The sequence below is a fragment of the Anguilla rostrata genome, chromosome 14, assembly GCF_018555375.3.
Source record: "Anguilla rostrata isolate EN2019 chromosome 14, ASM1855537v3, whole genome shotgun sequence".
In the NCBI taxonomy this organism is placed as follows: domain Eukaryota; kingdom Metazoa; phylum Chordata; class Actinopteri; order Anguilliformes; family Anguillidae; genus Anguilla; species Anguilla rostrata.
Window position 1 is genome coordinate 17,690,658 of NC_057946.1, and position 17,525 is coordinate 17,708,182.

At 42.5% G+C, this 17,525-nt stretch overlaps 1 protein-coding gene across 3 annotated transcripts in view; it reads right to left on the reverse strand.

Annotated features, from left to right (window-relative positions):
- col27a1b (collagen, type XXVII, alpha 1b) overlaps positions 1–17,525 on the reverse strand; it is a 107,491-nt gene that overhangs the window by 69,176 nt on the left and 20,790 nt on the right. For all 3 annotated transcript variants that reach the window (XR_010325473.1, XM_064308676.1, XM_064308677.1), the window contains exons 5-7: positions 8,871–8,924; positions 4,398–4,451; positions 4,001–4,054 (exon numbers count right to left, since the gene is read on the reverse strand). Coding sequence is in view for 2 of the 3 variants with exons in the window: in XM_064308676.1 (XP_064164746.1) it covers positions 4,001–4,054; positions 4,398–4,451; positions 8,871–8,924 (162 nt within the window). In the remaining variant the exon portion in view is untranslated. The remainder of the gene's footprint in view (positions 1–4,000; positions 4,055–4,397; positions 4,452–8,870; positions 8,925–17,525) is intronic.

Here is a 17,525-nt window from a genome sequence, read left to right on the forward strand (position 1 = left end):
CACGCACAGCTTGTCCGAGACTGTAAAATCACACATTTCAGTCCGGTTTTCGAGGGACGTCTGTTCTTTCTCTTAGTCTTCGCCGTGGAAAATGATTGGCCGGCTACACATTCCAGCCCTGAGCGTTGTGCCTCTATTCAGTACGTGCACTTTGAGAGAGATTAAAAGAAAACTCACAAGCTCAGATTTTGGACCAACTATGGTAGCGTCAACATTTTGCTTGAGCAAATACCAAAACAAAGCCCAAATATTCAGAATGTCTGTCTCCCTAAGGACTATTTCTATTTCAGCCCTTAAAATCAGCTTCTATGGTTACAGTCATTCCTTTCCAGTAAAATGAAAATCTGTAATTTGATCACTTTCAAGGACTGATATTACCATTTAAAAATATATTCCACATCTATAATTTCTGGACAATCACACTGATTCTGCTTTTCCTTAAAAATCAGGAGTGCACTAAAATTAACCGAAAATAACCAGGCGTAAGTAAATAAATGAATAAATAAATACCAGATGCTTCAGCATTTAACAGAAGCCACTGTTTTGAATCTTATGAAAAATCTGCCTCTGTTCTTGTCTATCTGTGCATATTAGGATCTCCTAATCGCTAGATGACATGTGCACTTTAACACCGACTGCCTTTTGTTTCTGGGTCCCAAGCACAAGAACCGAGGGCAGCTGCACAGCTTGAGCACATTTTGCCGTGATTTGAGTGTTTGTGTGAGGTGAAAGAGGCCCTGCTTTCATAATGAAAGGCTGTGTTTCTGCTCAGGAGGTTGACATGCCTGTGGCTGATTGCTGTAGAATAACTGCAGCTCCCCACAGCCAGGGCTTATTTCCTTCCAGCCCCTGCGTACACTTAGTAACTCACCACTGATGGAAATAAAGTTGCTAACGTAGGCCCCTGTCCATTGGTCTGCGGGTATTGTGCTGACAGCTTCACGCTTACAGATAAAGTCAATAATGTGAACAATGAGCCATACAGAAAAAAAACACCAGCAAACAGCCGGCCGTAGGAGCTGAGGTATTAGCACAATAATGAAAATAATGAAAAGGAAGGTTGAAGGCAAAAAGTAAGTAAAAGAGTGCAAAAAAGCATTAGTTGGATTGCAGGGGAAAGCAGTTTTACTTCACAGCATTTCCTAAAATGATGACCCCCTCAGAATCAGCGATGAAACAACTGCTGGATCCAAGTCAAACATGCCAAAGGTTACCAAACCAGCGTGGGACAGAATAAGCAGAAAACATTGCCCAATCTTTTGTTATTTAATTTGCCGTTTAAGGGCACGGTGTATTTCGCTGACCGAATGAAGTGGCGGCGCGGTACAGACAGGGGGTCCGGAGGAAAACAAACCACAGGCATGCCGGGCAGAAGACTGGTCATGTTCTCCACAATAAGACACAGCAGCCGTGCCAGTTCTTCCCACACTTCCCCTGGTCTCTTCCTTATTTTCCCAGTTTCGGCTGATGACTACGGGCTGACCTCGTTTCGCTGCATCATTCGCACAACGCCCCGACTCCATTCGCGGCTTTCCCAGGCTCAGGGCCAGGCCTGTCTGGAGAGCAGCGTTCGCTGCGGTGGCCTGCGGGGTCACGGGATCAGCTGTGGCCACCATTTCGCCAAAGAGGCTACTGAGAAAAGGAGGGGGGCTTCCCGCAAAAGAGAGCTTCTAAGAGGGCCAGAAACATGCTTTGAGCAATATCCCCCAGCAAAAGGCCAACGTCATTCCACAGGCCTACACACGAGGGGGGGGAGGGTGTGCTGGGGGTCTAAGTTATGTAACGTGTGCAAAGCATGGGGGCCAGATTGCTACAGTATAAACTTATTCTCACTGAACAGGGCAATACACCCTTACAAAAAGCAGGCTGCAAGGCTTGCCAGCCACCAACAGGGGAGCTGCTGTTTAGATCTTCCTCCCTAGCAAAAGGCTGATCCCGCCAATTCTCAGAGTCTGCCCTACTGACCGATTTTTAATGCACACAACATGTGCCTCAAACTGCAGGCAGTTCACCAATAGCAGGTTCTCCTCTGTTTGTTTCTTTTTATGTGATGCGTGGGTTATCAACATCCAATAGATTATAAGTTGAAAAATTAAAACTGCACTTGCTTAACCTCCTTCCACCTTTCAACCAGTTTAATTTATGAACATCAGGTTAAGTGGGTAAGTGGGAAGAAATGCATTTACAGCTTTTGAAGTACCCATTTCTGCCTTGTCTTTCAAAACTGTAACAGCATGGAGCCCCCATGCCACAAACCCACAGCACTGGCAAAACCTTCAGTCAGAAGAACCCAGCGGAACAGTTCATGTTGAATTCCACTGCCTTTTCGCTGACGTGAATGGGGAACCGCAGCGTTGAATGTGACAAGACAGTGTTGGATCGCATTACATAATGAATATTCAGAGTAGTTCAGCAGGGCAACCATCTGCAGCTCTAACGCTGGGAATGGGCATGCACGTGAAGTACATATATACTACGACGCAAAAGCAGTCACTGGGTTCAACCTTAAGCACCAACAATGAAAGCAATCAGTACTGGAGAACTTGCTGTGGAGATTCACACCTATACTTTTCATTCTGTCCTCTGGCCACAGAACATGTATGGACTAACCCAATGGTCAAGTGCCAAGAGTAACTTAGCAGAAATAGTTTCTCTGAGCATTTTTCCACCCGCTTTTAGTCTGTCCGTGTTTTTTTCATCCACAGACCCTTAATGAAAACCATGTGGGCAGTGCAACTGCCAGGTAATTTTGGCTCAATATTTTACAGTGTTTTAGGAGTAATTCAGCACTGTGACTGTAAAACCAAGCAACGCCAGAACTATACTATGGTATTATCCAAACGCACTATCATATATGCATTATATTTACTTATACAATAATGCATAACAGTTCAGTTATGTGCTGGATTAATCTTTTATAATTGACTTAAGATGTATGTTTTGTATTTTAAAAATTAAAAAAGAATTTTTCCATAAATATTTTCAAGGCTCTGCTCTTCTAATAAAACATTTGTGCACCTGAGCAAAGATCCTTTTATACTGTTACGAGCCGCACAGCTTCACACACATAAAGAGTCAGGACAGGAAAGCCCCCTTCAGGGGCTTGGCACTGAGATGAACGAGTTTGGAGCAGATCAGGCCTTAGAGTGATGAGCGAGCCCAGCTGAACCTTTCTCAACTGCTGGAAGAACCGACCATTTCCTGTTCAAACTGACATCAGCGACTGGACTCTCTACCGCTCAGAAATATGACTGACCCAGTTCACAGAGATATATGAGAACTGGTGTGTAGCAAAGTTTGGCTGGGTGCTGCTCCAGTGGAACCAAGTTAATGAAAAGCAAAACCGCTGGCAAAATGACAACTCCAAGAGCCGATCAATAATGAAGCAGCCAGTAATCAGGCACCGCTCCCCCAAGCGAAGCTCAGACAGCCTTTGAACACGCCCAGTGGGAAAAAAAGACTTTGCTTATGTAACTGCTGAAAAAGTGACCGAGCAAGCAGGAAGCTTCTCCTCCACACGTTTTTTTCAGGAGAAATATCTGGGGGTGATGTCATTATCTTTCGAGCGGAACACAGACCAGCTATTCCTCTGGCCCGAGTGTCTAAACACATCAGGTAGGGGAGTCGCGTCTGGGCGGTCTGAGGCTCCCCTCCAACTGTGAGGAGCAGCAGTCTGAGTGGAAGATGCCCCTGCTTTATCCCTAAAACCTGTCCTCTTGATGTCCAGAGGGATTCCACAGGAGAAAACCTTTCCATGCTGTGTGTTTGACCTTTGCCTACCAGACATTTACTTTTTAACATGTTCCACATTCTGAGCTAAGGCATGCAGAGGCTGCTGATGTGCCCAGTGTGCTGCTGGGGTCAGCTAGGGCTACGGGCTTACCATAGATTCAATTTGACTAGACACTAACTTTTTAAGTCCTCCTACTTGAAAATCTTAAATTCACAGGTACGTTTTTTTCTCCTGTTACAAACAGCACCATTTTAAATGAACACCTACCTTTCGACCGGTTTGACCAGGTAATCCAGGAGGACCCATAAGCCCAGTGTCACCCTGGAATGACAGAAATAAACATTCAAAAATGTAAAAGAGCACTGTGGACATATGTTGAACCTGAAATAGTGGTAATTTTGCTCATCAAGGAAAGAGAAAATGTCTTAACTGTCTGGATGTGCCCCTCTAAAAAAGTGGTCTATTATTTAAACAAAATATTTGTTTTGACTATTGAATCTGACTGACTATTGAGCTGGATGGTCTCTGACTGGGTTCAGTGGAGCTGCACAGGATAGACTGGGACAGGTGCCTGAGGTTTTATATGATCCTGAGGCCTTGTCGATACAACGCATCAACAGAGATAGAAGTACAGTATGAGAGCTAACCTGAAATGAGTACTCACTTTCTCTCCATTTGGTGCTGTTCCTGGTGAAAGCCCAGGGTCTCCTTTTCTTCCCTGGAAAAAATACATTCATTTCAGTTTAAATGTTTAGTAACATTTCTCTGTACTAAATCCTACCACCACTGATCAACAGGTGCGAAATCCGTGTGTCTGCCAACATTACACAGCATTTATATAAATGTATTATTTGACCAGTAGGTTTGTTTATCTACCACATAATTATTTACAGTTTTGTCCTCATGTCTAAAGAAAGGAAGGTGACTCAGAAACCAAATTGCTGTATTGTTTACTCAAAGATGAAGGCCGCCCCATAGATCCTCCATGAGTGCGTTTACAGTAGGCTCCTAAAATGACATCTGCAAACACCTGGCACATTCCTTTCCCTTTTCAGGCTGAGGAATGGTGTCCTTGTCCTTGAATTCAGTGAAGTCCTTTTGTGCAACTGCAAGCTTATTTGAAGTTTTGAATGAGAACACATTAAATATCCCTAATTATATTTCAGTAATTCTTAAATGACTCCAGAAAGACCTTAGCAAGCCTTTGCAGTGTAATACTTAAAGTCAAACAAATGCAATTAGAATTCCTGCCAGTAAAAATCATATCTGCCAGCATCATGCAAATACAATTCCTGCCAGTAAAAATCCAGCCTCATCCTGTTGGAGTAAACAATAAGGAGTTTTGCACTTCAAAGCTTCACGTAGGAAATGAAACCCAGAGAGCGGACTTCTTTGAGCACCCCTGTGGTTTAATACTTTCCTCCACTAAAACCTGATGAAAGACGATTATTCAAAGTGGGACCAAACATCAAATGCCTAGGAGAAGTTCGCAAACACCTGCCTCATGGACCCCTTCCAATAACCACCCACACAAAAAGGAATATCAAAAGCCACACTCAGGGAAAAGCAAAAAAATTAATAGGTGAACAAAAAAAGAATGGTGCAAAACTAATTTGATGGATACAGCACATTTGCATAAGTAAATTATTGGTGATGTAACTATACATTTGTCTGATAAATATGTCATGTACAATCACCATTAAATTACCATTTCAGATTTACATGTTGTTGGCGTACTGTATTTCTTAGTTGAAGATCTATTATTTCATTCTCATTTGTTGGAACAGTAGAGCTTACTTCCATGTGTCCAAACAAATTTTAGTATCAAGATATAAAAGCTTTTGTTAAAAAATCTCTGCCCATGTCTGTGTGAGTAAAATGGGAATACTTTCAAAATAGGAGTGCAATGTGAGAACAAATCAGTATAAGAACTTCCATTTCACCGCAAAGACACAAAAGACAAGTATGTCTTGACTGCTCTCTGCTTTCCTTTCTCAAATAAAATAGCTTGCCAATTTGACATGTACGGAACATATCACATATTGTTAATAAAACAGTAGTGAAGATTGTCATCTCTCAAAAGTTTATCTGTAATATAACTCATCAGTATTTTTGGGGTTCAGGAGAACTCTGATGGTTTATAAGCTATGGAATGTTCACAGAACCTTAAGAGGCTCAGGGGCATTTAAAGAAGCTTGCTATTTAAAGAAGAAGGAGAAATCAGGGGAACTTTAGCCTACTACTGTGCTCTTGTGGGGGATGGGCTGATACTATTTTATTTTTACAGCTGGAGTCCGGAGCCCACAAAAATCTTGCTCTGGCATAGTTAGCCTGCACTGGCATTGAATTATAAACACAAGGCCTCCCTTTACTGGGATTTCCTATCTGATGTTCATTTACATGAAGTGTGAAGAAAACGTTTCACAGGGAAGCTTTAAACCAGGGGTGGGCCTGCCTCGTGGTTTAACCAAACGCCAGCATCATAATATTTTCATGTCTTGCAAAAAGCGGGCCCCATTAGAGCAGAGGGACCTGAGTTGGCCCTGAGAAACTGCTGAAATATAGTATTTTAAGGTAACCGAGCCAATGGAGTGACATGGAAAAGGCAGAGGCTAGAGAAATGCTATCACGTTTTGCGGTGACCCAGGAGAACACAATTGCAGCCTGCAATGAGAGCAGGGGAACACCGCATGATTACATGCAGCTGCGGTGAGACCTATTTTCAGTCATTGCTCCAATTTTTTAAATTTCTTTTTAACGGTAGTAAACTAAAAGTGTCCTTAATCAAATCTGTACTGTGGCAGTGTGGACTTGTTGCATGTAGCATATACTGTGATTGGTCTCACCATTGGGGAGTGTGGCAGGGATTCTGCTGGCAGGGTAACCCTATGCCACATTGCGCAATTAGTTTTGGAAAAAAATCCAGTCGTACTGTATATAAGGGCATATATTAAATAAAGTTATTGTTATTATTCAATACCATCAAAATCCAAAAACCTGGATGACACCAGACCCTATGCACGATAGTAACCCATCTTGCTGATTGAGTCCAGCTGGCTTCACATTTTGGATGATGCACATTCTAATGATTGCTCTACAGACTTGAAGAGGCATAATGGGCCATAAGTGTTATGGTATAAGGGAAAAAATTCAATGAAACAAAAGGTACCACTACTGTAAGTACAAATAAATAAAAATATCACATTGACTGCACTGATGTCTTTCTCTCTCTCTCTCTCTCTCTCTCTCTCTCTCTCTCTCTCTCTCTCTCTCACACACACACACACAGTGGAAGCATCTTTATTTCTTTATTATAATGTTCCAACTTTGGATCAGTTTCCTATGAATGGTAATAAATCACATTTATGTCTTCAGTGTGTTTTATTATGCTGTTACAGACAGTGGGGAAGTGTGTGACTTCTGTGGCAGACACAAGAAGGAAAAACAGGTGTCTCTCCCATCTAAAGACACAGCTGGATCATGTACCAGTTCTGCATGGCCACTACAGGCATCTGCACAAAGAATTACACGAGAAAGATCTAGTGCTATATGGGGCAGAGAGGCAAGAAATTTGGCTGAGGCTGAAACTAAGTTTTGTACATTCCAGGATGAAAAACAGGAACCAATATGGCTCCTTAGTTGTTCAATACGGATTTAATTGAATCTGTCCTAGTAGTAATCCAAGCATTCTGCTTTGAAAAGAACTTATTGGGGTGACAAAGACCAGGACAACACGTGCGAGGCCGTATACTGCTCCACTGAAGCATCTTTAGACTACAGGTGATGGGAATGACATAAATTACCCTGACAGTGAAGATTATACGGTCCACCATTTCTGTAGGCTATCATACCTATAGATATTACTGATGTCTAACAAAACTTGAAATACAGGTACACTTGAACGGGGTGTGTTGTGTGTCTTAAATAGTGTTTCCATTTTTTTACAGTTTTAAATCATGTCGTATAGGTAATGTATTTGCTGGATTATGACCTATTACGATAGGCCTATTACAACACAGCTGTTTTTTCCCTGTTGCCTGCCCAGAAACTAAAGCGACAAATTAGCTCATAGATAATAAGCAGTGCGTTGTTCCTGTCAAATATACTCGTAAGTAAATAATTAATTAAATTCCTGTCTTACTCAAGATACAGTTAGCAAAACCTCTGCATGAATACAATACACAAACTCTGATAAATGAACATTAAATACGCTTGAGTCCAAGGATGTGAAAAGTGGTGTACTAAGCAGCTGAAGAGCTTCCTGGTTTACACTAAATTCACTGAATTCAGTTTTTGCACGTTCAAAATAAGTTCAGATGCAGTAAGTGAAACATTTTGTAGTTTGGGAGTCAAAAGAATGATGCAAACAAGGCTTGTTTTTTACTAAAGAAAGGCTAACTCGGTCCTGTGCTGGCTCAGTATCAGTGGTTCACAATATTGTGAATACGGGGCGACATGGCTCAGAAGGTAAGAGCGATTGTCTGGCAGTCGGTGGGTTTCCGGTTCAAACCCCTGGGCGTGTCGAAGTGTCCTTGTGCAAGACACCTAACCCTTAACTGCTCTGGCGAATGAGAGGCATCAATTGTAAAGCGCTTTGGATAAAAGTGCTATATAAATGCAGTCCATTTACCATTTACCAGATCAAATGTCAGCCAATGGGAGCCCACTCATTTCCAACAGGGTAAAGGAGGACCCGAAGACTGTAAATCACAGCTTATTAGCCAGAGAACTGTGCTTGTAATGGTTCAATTTGAAGAAATTGACACTGCTAGAACACAGGTAGGTGTAATGTTTCTATATTATATCCTGAAGACAAAAATATATTTGTTTTCATTTGAATCCATCCTACTGTATCTCTTCAACTTTTTATCATCGCAGCACATGTCCCCACGTTTCAACAAGGCCCTGATTACCAGTTGGGTATAACACCTCTCAGCCTCCCGACTTTTATTTTCACCCACATTTCTTCAGAAAAAATTGATTGTATAATAAGTACATACTGTACCAGCATTGGCAGCAATATCAACACATCATTGCTAACAGTTATTATAACTTTATTATATCAGTCTACAGAAGCAGCCAGAGCTCAGGACTGCCTTCTGCAATACAAGAAGTAAGCAAATATGTCTGCACATACCTTGAGCCCAGGTGGACCTGGACGGCCTGGATTTCCATGTGGACCAGGGGGACCCTGCAACACGAGAAGCCACCATGAGGGACAATGGATTATTTATGGATTAAGGTTCAGTAACTAAGGCATGATGTTAGTGAGAGAATCTACTGCACCGCATTAAAAATCATGTCAAAGAAATTGTCAGACAGAGGGATGAGAGATTCCCTTTGATGGGTGAGGAGTTCAGACAGGGAAAAGTTTCAGCAGGTTAAGTGCTGTGCACTTTTCTCCACTACACTCAAAGTACTGAGGCATTGTAGAGAACAGACATGATTCCCATCTTCATCAGAAGGAGAGGAAAAGATCTTGACAGGAAAGAAAGAAGGCCTATAGCCTCAAATTACTTCCTCTGACTGTGTGTGTGTCTGAAAGCACTATGGAAAAATTTAATAGGAAGCAGGTAACTCCACTGCAGCCACCCCAGGACTCCAACCTTACACATAAACAGAAAAATTATGTTTTGTGCAGCTCCTGACTAACAAGAACCAGCTCCAAACTTGCAAACACATAAAACATTTTTTCATCCAGGGATTTGAATCGGACGGTACTGGCAATTTCATTAGCCTCATTCTCTTAAAACGGAAACGGAATTTTAAAAAGGAAGGAGAATCGCGGCACCAGACGGGCCCCTGCGTATGCCCCTTGGTTCTGGTGCAACGCGGTTTCACAGCTTGCGAGGGGGATCTGGAGAGCGTCAAACCCCACGTCGCTCTGACACTCTGCCTGCTGTAAGCAGCTGCGTCTCTGTGTATACCGTGTGGAGACTGGCCCTCTGTTTGAGTTATGGCATATGGATGTGATTTTCTTCATCCCCTCACATTCTCCAGCCTCGCTTTCCCAGCAGCTACGTGAGGCCCACACCGTGGCTTTTCCCCCAGCCTCCCTGCCTCGGGCAGGGGGGTACCTTGTTGGGGTCCACTGGGGTTCAGTGTGTGGTGCAGTGATGTGCATGTGGGTGTTCTACCTGGTCGAATGGGAGTGTACGGAGAAAAAGGTTTACAGAAGGAGTAAGGTCTTGCAAAATAATTTAACCTAACCTAATTTCTGCTTTTTGATTTCGAGGAAGACGAAACACAAGGCTTATATAAATGTCTGGGGAAAAGGGGCATAATACTTTGACCAGTGCAGCCAGTGTAGAAAAAATAGAACAATAGATGTTGTGTCTTCAGGTGGAACTTTCATGCCATGGACAGCATGTCTAAATACTGAAATCTAATTATTTGCACAAGCATATACACACACCCACACACAGACACACACACACGTGTGTGCCTGTGCGTGTGTCTGCGCGTGGGTGTGTGTATATGCTTGTGAAAACGATTAGATTTTCCCCCTATTGTATGTGGACATGCTGCTGAAGACACAATATCCATTGTTCTGTTCTTTCATACTCCACAGTCGACAGTGAATGCAGTTCTTCCCTGATCGGTCTTGCAGGCATCAATCCTCTTGATATTGAACACATGGGAGCACTTAACAGAAGCTCATCTACAGATTTCCTTCTCTTTGTCCAACCATGCTATGCATTTCACTCCATTAGCATTGGTTAGATATTAAACACATGGCAATAGTTAGCCAAGAAAAAAATGTGGCAGTAAGCCTATTGAATTCCATACTACTGCATTATCCCTAAAGGCTACAAACAAAATGAATAAAATGAGTAAAAATAATTACTCTGCCCAAAAATCTGGGGGAAGCATCTCAGAGAGCGTCTGGGTGAGTCATGTGATCCATCTTTCTGCTGTTACTCTAGGCTGTCATTGGCGTCGTGGCTCCTACCCCCCCTGTCACCATTTGGACTTGTTTAAGTTGCTGACCCATGGAGACCGCCTCCACCTGTAATTCCTCTCCAGATTCCGGCCCGGGCCGTGACCTCACTCCTGCCCTGTGTCTGACTCAGTCCAGCCAGGCTCCTGTCCAGCCGCAGGTGAAAGGGCACCGGGATCATTGGGAAAGACGCGTGGCTGACTTTACTGCAGCACCAGTGAATTTTATGGGGAAAGCACAGGGCAAGCCACTGTCCTGGGTCAGTGATTCATAGCAGGTCACCAGCACCCATACGGAATGCCCTCACACAGTTTTTAACCAGCAAACAAGCATGACTTTCTCATCATCATTCAGGAACGCTTTAAAGTGAGCTATTAGATGTGCACAGGAGGTCAGTGAGGGAGGAAATGCCTGGGACTTAATGAGAATAAACTTTGTTTTGGGCCACTGCTGCAGAAAGAAGATCTCGTTAATGTAGACAGATACAACACACACAGTCCAGCAGGGTCATGTGGAGGACCTAGTGGATAAACCTAAGGACAGCTTTGAAAAAATGGAAGAAGATGAACTATGAGCAATGCGGCCTGATGCCTAAAGAAAAGACAAGCGCATTGTGCACTGGGGGCCACAGGTGCGAGGCAGGGCAGAGCTCTGGGTGGGGCTCACCATAGACCAGGGTAGGGCTAAGAGCTGGAGGATGCTGGGATATGGAACTGGTTAACCACAATCTCTGTACTGCATGCCAAGGCAGTAACCACGGATGGTTACAGCCCATTCCAGATGCCCACACAAGCTCCCAAACCAGACACATTATGGCAGCATGTAGTTACTGCTCTGGTTTATAATTATCCCATGTTCTTCATCTCATACAAATAACACATCTTACTTCTAATGAAGTCAATTCATAGAGCAACCTCCCTCCCCCAAACCAAAACCTAAATCAGGATATCGGTTATGAAAGCTGATACGTCTCTTCCAGTTCCTCAACCTGTGGGATTATATGTTTACAGGCCGCTTGCATGAACCAATAGCAAATTACACCTTCCTCTAGCAGATAGCAGTAAGGTTTTGAGTGGTGTGTGTGCAAGAGACTTCACAGCCACTCAAAATTACAGGGCACACAGGACCCTAAACAGAGATTATAATTTTCCCAGCATGGTATTTCAAAATTAGAAATATAATTAATTTCAAAATGTCTCCCGCAAAAGTAACTTGTAACGGCTGACGATCGATCACTCCTAGTGTGCAGAGACTTGTGTTCTAGTAATCGCTCACAAATCCCATACATGCAGCAGTCCCCAGTATTTAGGAACCGTATCCTTCACACCAAAATATAATATACTGTAGTGACCTTTTATGAACTTTCCTGAAGATTACAGATGTTTTTAATCTACGGATTTCTAAGCATAGCTTCACTGATGATAAGGAACTTTGGATTTATCAGGTTTTTAAAACATGGAAAACACATTGTTTATGATCAATTAAATGTTACTCATGCAATAGAATGGCAATTAAGTGGTTAGCCGTGGTCAGATTGCCCAGTAGGTAAAATCCATGTTTGATCTGATTCGATACCTATGTACATGACTCCAATAATTGAATGTTACAGCTTGTGCTATAGGTGTCTGCCCCAGGTCCAGATCTCCAGCACCTGCTCTACCAACTCTACCTCCTGTAACTGCGGTCCACACTGAAATGGCCCAAAATGTGATCATCCAGCCGGTCTTCAGAGCAGAGCACAGCCACACTTCTGTCACCTCATTTACTGTGAGGGCTGCACTTCTGCAGTTCTGGTAGATTCAGTATTCATATTTCTAAACTGAGGCTTTACTCCTGAAAATCAGAGTAAGAGCGTTGCAGATAACAAGCTGCATTCTTTTAGAACTGAACCGTGAAACTGGCAGCCGTTTAGATATGTACATTTTAAAAACTGCTCTGTTTCTCTTATGTAACTCAAAACTGTAAATATAAAAAAATCTACATTTGACAAATTATTTGTTAAGTTTTTCTGATGTCTTTGTTCAGATGATGTATAGCATTGTGAGCATTCATTTAAAAAAATACTTTACTGTAGTTTCACTATGCAGTATTATCTGTATTATACTATATAATATAACTACTGTTTTTCATTGAAAGCTGTATTAAAACAAGTCTGGTTTTATTCACTAGTGTTATGTTAATAAAATGTGCTTGTAATGTATGGATGCATGTTCTTTACAAAAATACTACATTCTATTAATTTCAACATGCCCAGCTTCTATTAATATTCCTCCTGTGTGCATAACATTTCCCGAATGCTATTCTTACAAATGGGTTGCACTGAAACATCTATGGATATGATTCAAGGACCCTTTAAGACCACAAAACCAAGGCTTTCTCTTGGGAAAAAATACTTAAAGGATTCTTTAAAACTTATTTCTGGACTAGATCCATGTTGTCATCACTCTCTTGTACATTCATAACTTCAGTAGAATTTGTGGCACAGCTCAATTCTGTTCAAAACATTAAATGAAAGAGTCAACATCAGGAAAGTCCTGACAATCTTACCATTTATAGCTTCATATGGGAACCTGCGCATACAGCACACAGACCCAGCACAAAAAATATACTGAATTACCCACAGGCCCTCATTCTTCTATATACACTGTACTGTATGTTTTCATGGCTCTGAAAACATGAAATGTTTTATTTTACTCTTATGGTTTGCTGTTCATCATATTCCTACTCTGCAAAAATCTGCAGGTTTTGATGTACAGTAATGTTACTAGACAAGATATTCCACTAAAAACTGTCAAATATAAACAAGCTGGGTGGCCCTGTTAGAACAGTCTTCAAAACTCCTAGCACTACTACAACTTGATTTCATTTTATGAATATAGAAAATGACATCAAATGGAACACTGAAACAGACACGTTTTTATCTGTGCCTACGCTCTCCACATACTCCTACACACTTTTCATGGGCGACGAGTCCCACCCCTGTCTAAGACTCCCTCCACCCTGCTAATTACAGACCACTGTAACAGAAACAAAGGCCTGGCCCAGGGCAGGACACATGCATGCCCATTACCGGCATCATTACCATCACCAAAAGTCACAATTCCAAGAACACAACATCCGCTTGAGTTCATATTTAAGACGTCTTTAATGATCCGCTTGCCATAAACAGGCTGTCTGGCGAAAAGCTGCCACGTTTCTGTCCACGAGCATCTTGAAAAGAGTCCGTAAAGCACTCAAAAGCGTTGCTCGGATATTCTTAGCTAACGACATCAAGGTCCAGCCAAAGTCTATGAAAGAGAAGTGCCCTGGCTACCTCATGGCCAAGCCAGATTTATGACCACTCACCATTGTTACTCTTTACTCTAAATAGAACGACAAAGTCCAGACGTGGACACAGTAGTGTTCACAACTTTTATACCCACCAGCATATTACAGTTATTTTCCACTGGAGATGGCTTTGACAACTCAAGTGATTAATACAGTGCCCATATAAAAGTATGACTACAACAGTTCCATTACTAAACACTGAAAACTGTGACTTCAGAGCTGACAGACCGAATGAATAAGTAACATATGTCCCAATATAAATAACATATATCTTAAAACGTTCAAAAAGACTGACAAAACTATTCCATATATGAGAAATTCCTATTCTTTATGTACTTCTTATTTTTTTAAATTTTATTTCACCTTTATTTCACCAGGCAAGTCATTAAGAACAAATTCTTATTTACAATGGTGGCCTGGCAAGTGACAAAAGTCACTTTAGGGAAGGGGAGGCGGGCTAGAATGCCAATGCACAACATATGTATTTTGAAATCAGTGAACATATGCATATAGATACACAGAGGCAAGTCAATGACCATCACATGTCTAATACCAGACATGCCAAAAAATAGATACCCTCTATTTTTAACTGATGGAACAGTTTCATTGTGGCCAAGGCAGATCAATAGCTCTGATTCTGCAAGCGCATGAATTCCTTCAGTACTCTCAGTGAAATATTGAACGGAGGGTCTCTGGCAGACACAAAGCCTCCTTTGATCTGGGGCTCCTGACACCGGCCTTTCAGACTCCAGCCTGGGATCATTTCTCCGGCTGAATGCTGCTGAATTTAGTGCCGAGGCAGACAGGCGTGGAGGGTCTGAGACGGCAGCGCTGGCCTCCAGACTGACCTGACACCTCATCGTCAGAAGGCTCGAGCGCCCCTGCGGCAGGTATGCGGGGGGCTCACCCACACTGTCACCCCGCACTGGCTCCTCCATCATGCCCAAGGCATCGGCGGGATGAATGGGAAGGGGACGGCCGCGGCTGGAAACGCCTTGTGTCCTCTGTGTGTTGACGACGGTTGCTAAACTACATCTCACACCCACGTGCGGCGGCTTATGGGGGTCAAAGGTCACGCCAGCCACATGAATGAATCCTGAGAGTTGGGTTTCACTGGCTGCGGTTGTGTGAAAATCTCACGGGCGTCAGAATCCCCTGCTTTGTCATTATGCCACACAACTCCGTGCCTAATAAAACTGCATTCTGCGGCTCTTCGGGGTCAGTGTGCTAAAGAACAGAAACGCAAACACGCGGGGCTTGTTTTATGTGCTCACGCTGGTGCTAGATTGCTACAGAAGAGCAAGGATAATATAACTCCCTTTTTTAATCAATGTTGTGGTAACTTCTGCATGTGTGTCAACCTCTGTACTTTTAAGTGTTAACTAAGCTGTCTCTCATTAGTAAAATCTCTAGATTTTTAAGAAGTATTAATAATATAGTCTTAAAGTAAAAAATATACGCATCACTCACAAAGACCTTAGATAAAAGATCCCTTTATTTTGTTTACTCAATCATGCAACATTCACACATTAATATGATGACCAAAATAAAATATTTACTATGTTAAGATATACAGTAGTAATTTGTACCTCATGTACAACAACAAATTTAAATTTAGAACAAAATGAAGAAAGAAATCTAGGTTTGTGGTTCAACCAAAACGGGAGGCCAAGGCCACTGCGTGAACTGAGCTCTAGCCAGGGGCCAAAAGAACGCGGAAAGCCGTAAACTCTCTAAGGTCACACCGCAGTTATGGAACATTTGATAGTGCACTTGATCTGAATCCCGTTGCACGGGCCCACAGAAAAAACGTAAACGTTGCTTACTTTTGCTCGGTCTAATAAAATGCATTCATAAAATGGAGACTATACTAACAGAACCCTTTGTTCCATCTGGCTCTTTGACATATATACATCTGGCAATAAAAAAGGTTTCACGTGTTATGTCTGTTGACAGGACAAGTTATAGGGTGGCTTTATGTATTGTGTTATTGAAGTCCAGAGGCGGGATTGCTGCTTTATATTTACTTCCCTTTTGTACCAGGCATCTGTTCGGCATGCAGCAAACATAGCTGTGGGTGTCTGGCCTGTTGTGGGGGATACGCTTTGTGTGATCCCTGTGGATGTTTCTGTTTTGTTTGAGGCTTTTTGTACACCCACCAGAGATCTGAAATGTGTACCCTAAATCATGTCAATGTCAGCTAGTAGCCCCACCCCCCCCCATTTTAGTAACACTATCTTGTTTTGATCGTCAGCTTTGCGCCGCTACCACCACGCGTATTCTATTCTGTTCCTTTACATGTACGCACCATCACCTTCTGTCTCTGCAGCGGGGAAGCGTTAATGCGCTGGCAGCTTTAAACAGAGAGAGAGAGAGACTGGGGGCCAAATCTTAAACTCTTCAGTCATAAGGAAGAGAGATTACCAGTGACAGTTGGGAATATGCAGAATAATACTGACGTGTGCTACAGTCTTTGCCTATATATGGACTTAGGGAGCTTGTGAGCTCACTTCAGATTTTAAATGCCTTTGATTAGACTCATACAAAGACCCCTTTCTTCAGTTAAAGAGATTGGTTTCCCTCAGCCTACCTCTGGGGCTCCCAGAGAGGGCTGGTCCTCCCCCCAGCCCCTGCCCACCCCCCTCCCCGCCACACACACATACGCACACCGACAGGGCTAAGAGCAAGAAAGCAATCAAGAATCAGCTGAGGGTTCATTTTACATCTCTCTCCTGTGTTTTTCTGGGGTCTGAACTGAATTTTTTATGTGTCTAGGTAAGCCAGGCCAAATTTCCACTTCTTGCATTACTAGGGGTCACCTTCCCTCGAGGTACATTGAAATGGAATTAACTCAATCCAGACTCAAGCTCTTCACACAGTTCCTGAGGAGATGACCCTTTAATCCCCTCCCAGCTACTGATACAGGTGTAATCTCACAGTGGATATGTGCACTGGGAAAATAGCTCTATATTACACAATATATACTACATTGTAATACTTCAAACTGCTGTAGGTCACCAGGAATAAAGGAAAGAATCTACATTCGTACATAACATCCAAGGAGCTCCAAAGCAGTAGTGTAAGTCAGTGAATTTCTGCTGGTATGATGCTCTACCCACCGTGGGACTCATTAGGCCTTCATCTTGCATTAGTACTACAGAGTCTGGAAACTTGCCTCATGTTTCATTCTGCTGAAATTTCCTGGTAACTGCTATGACTTCCATTGCTTGTGACGTTGAGAATGTCCTTCCAAATATCCTCTCTAACTGGAAGAGGCATGCTCTTATCACTATGAGAAATTCCAATAATTTCCTTCTATTAAAAAAAATCTACTTCTGCTGGTTAAATATGTTGCAATGAATACTGTGATAATGCCGGTTTACTGGAGATTTCACTCAGATATTACCATCAGCTAGATTCTCATATTATAAACACCAAAGGGGGGAGGTGGGGTTGCACAAAACATTGGTCAATAATCACTGTACAGAGAACCACTGAATGGACTGGGAATGAGAGAGACACAAC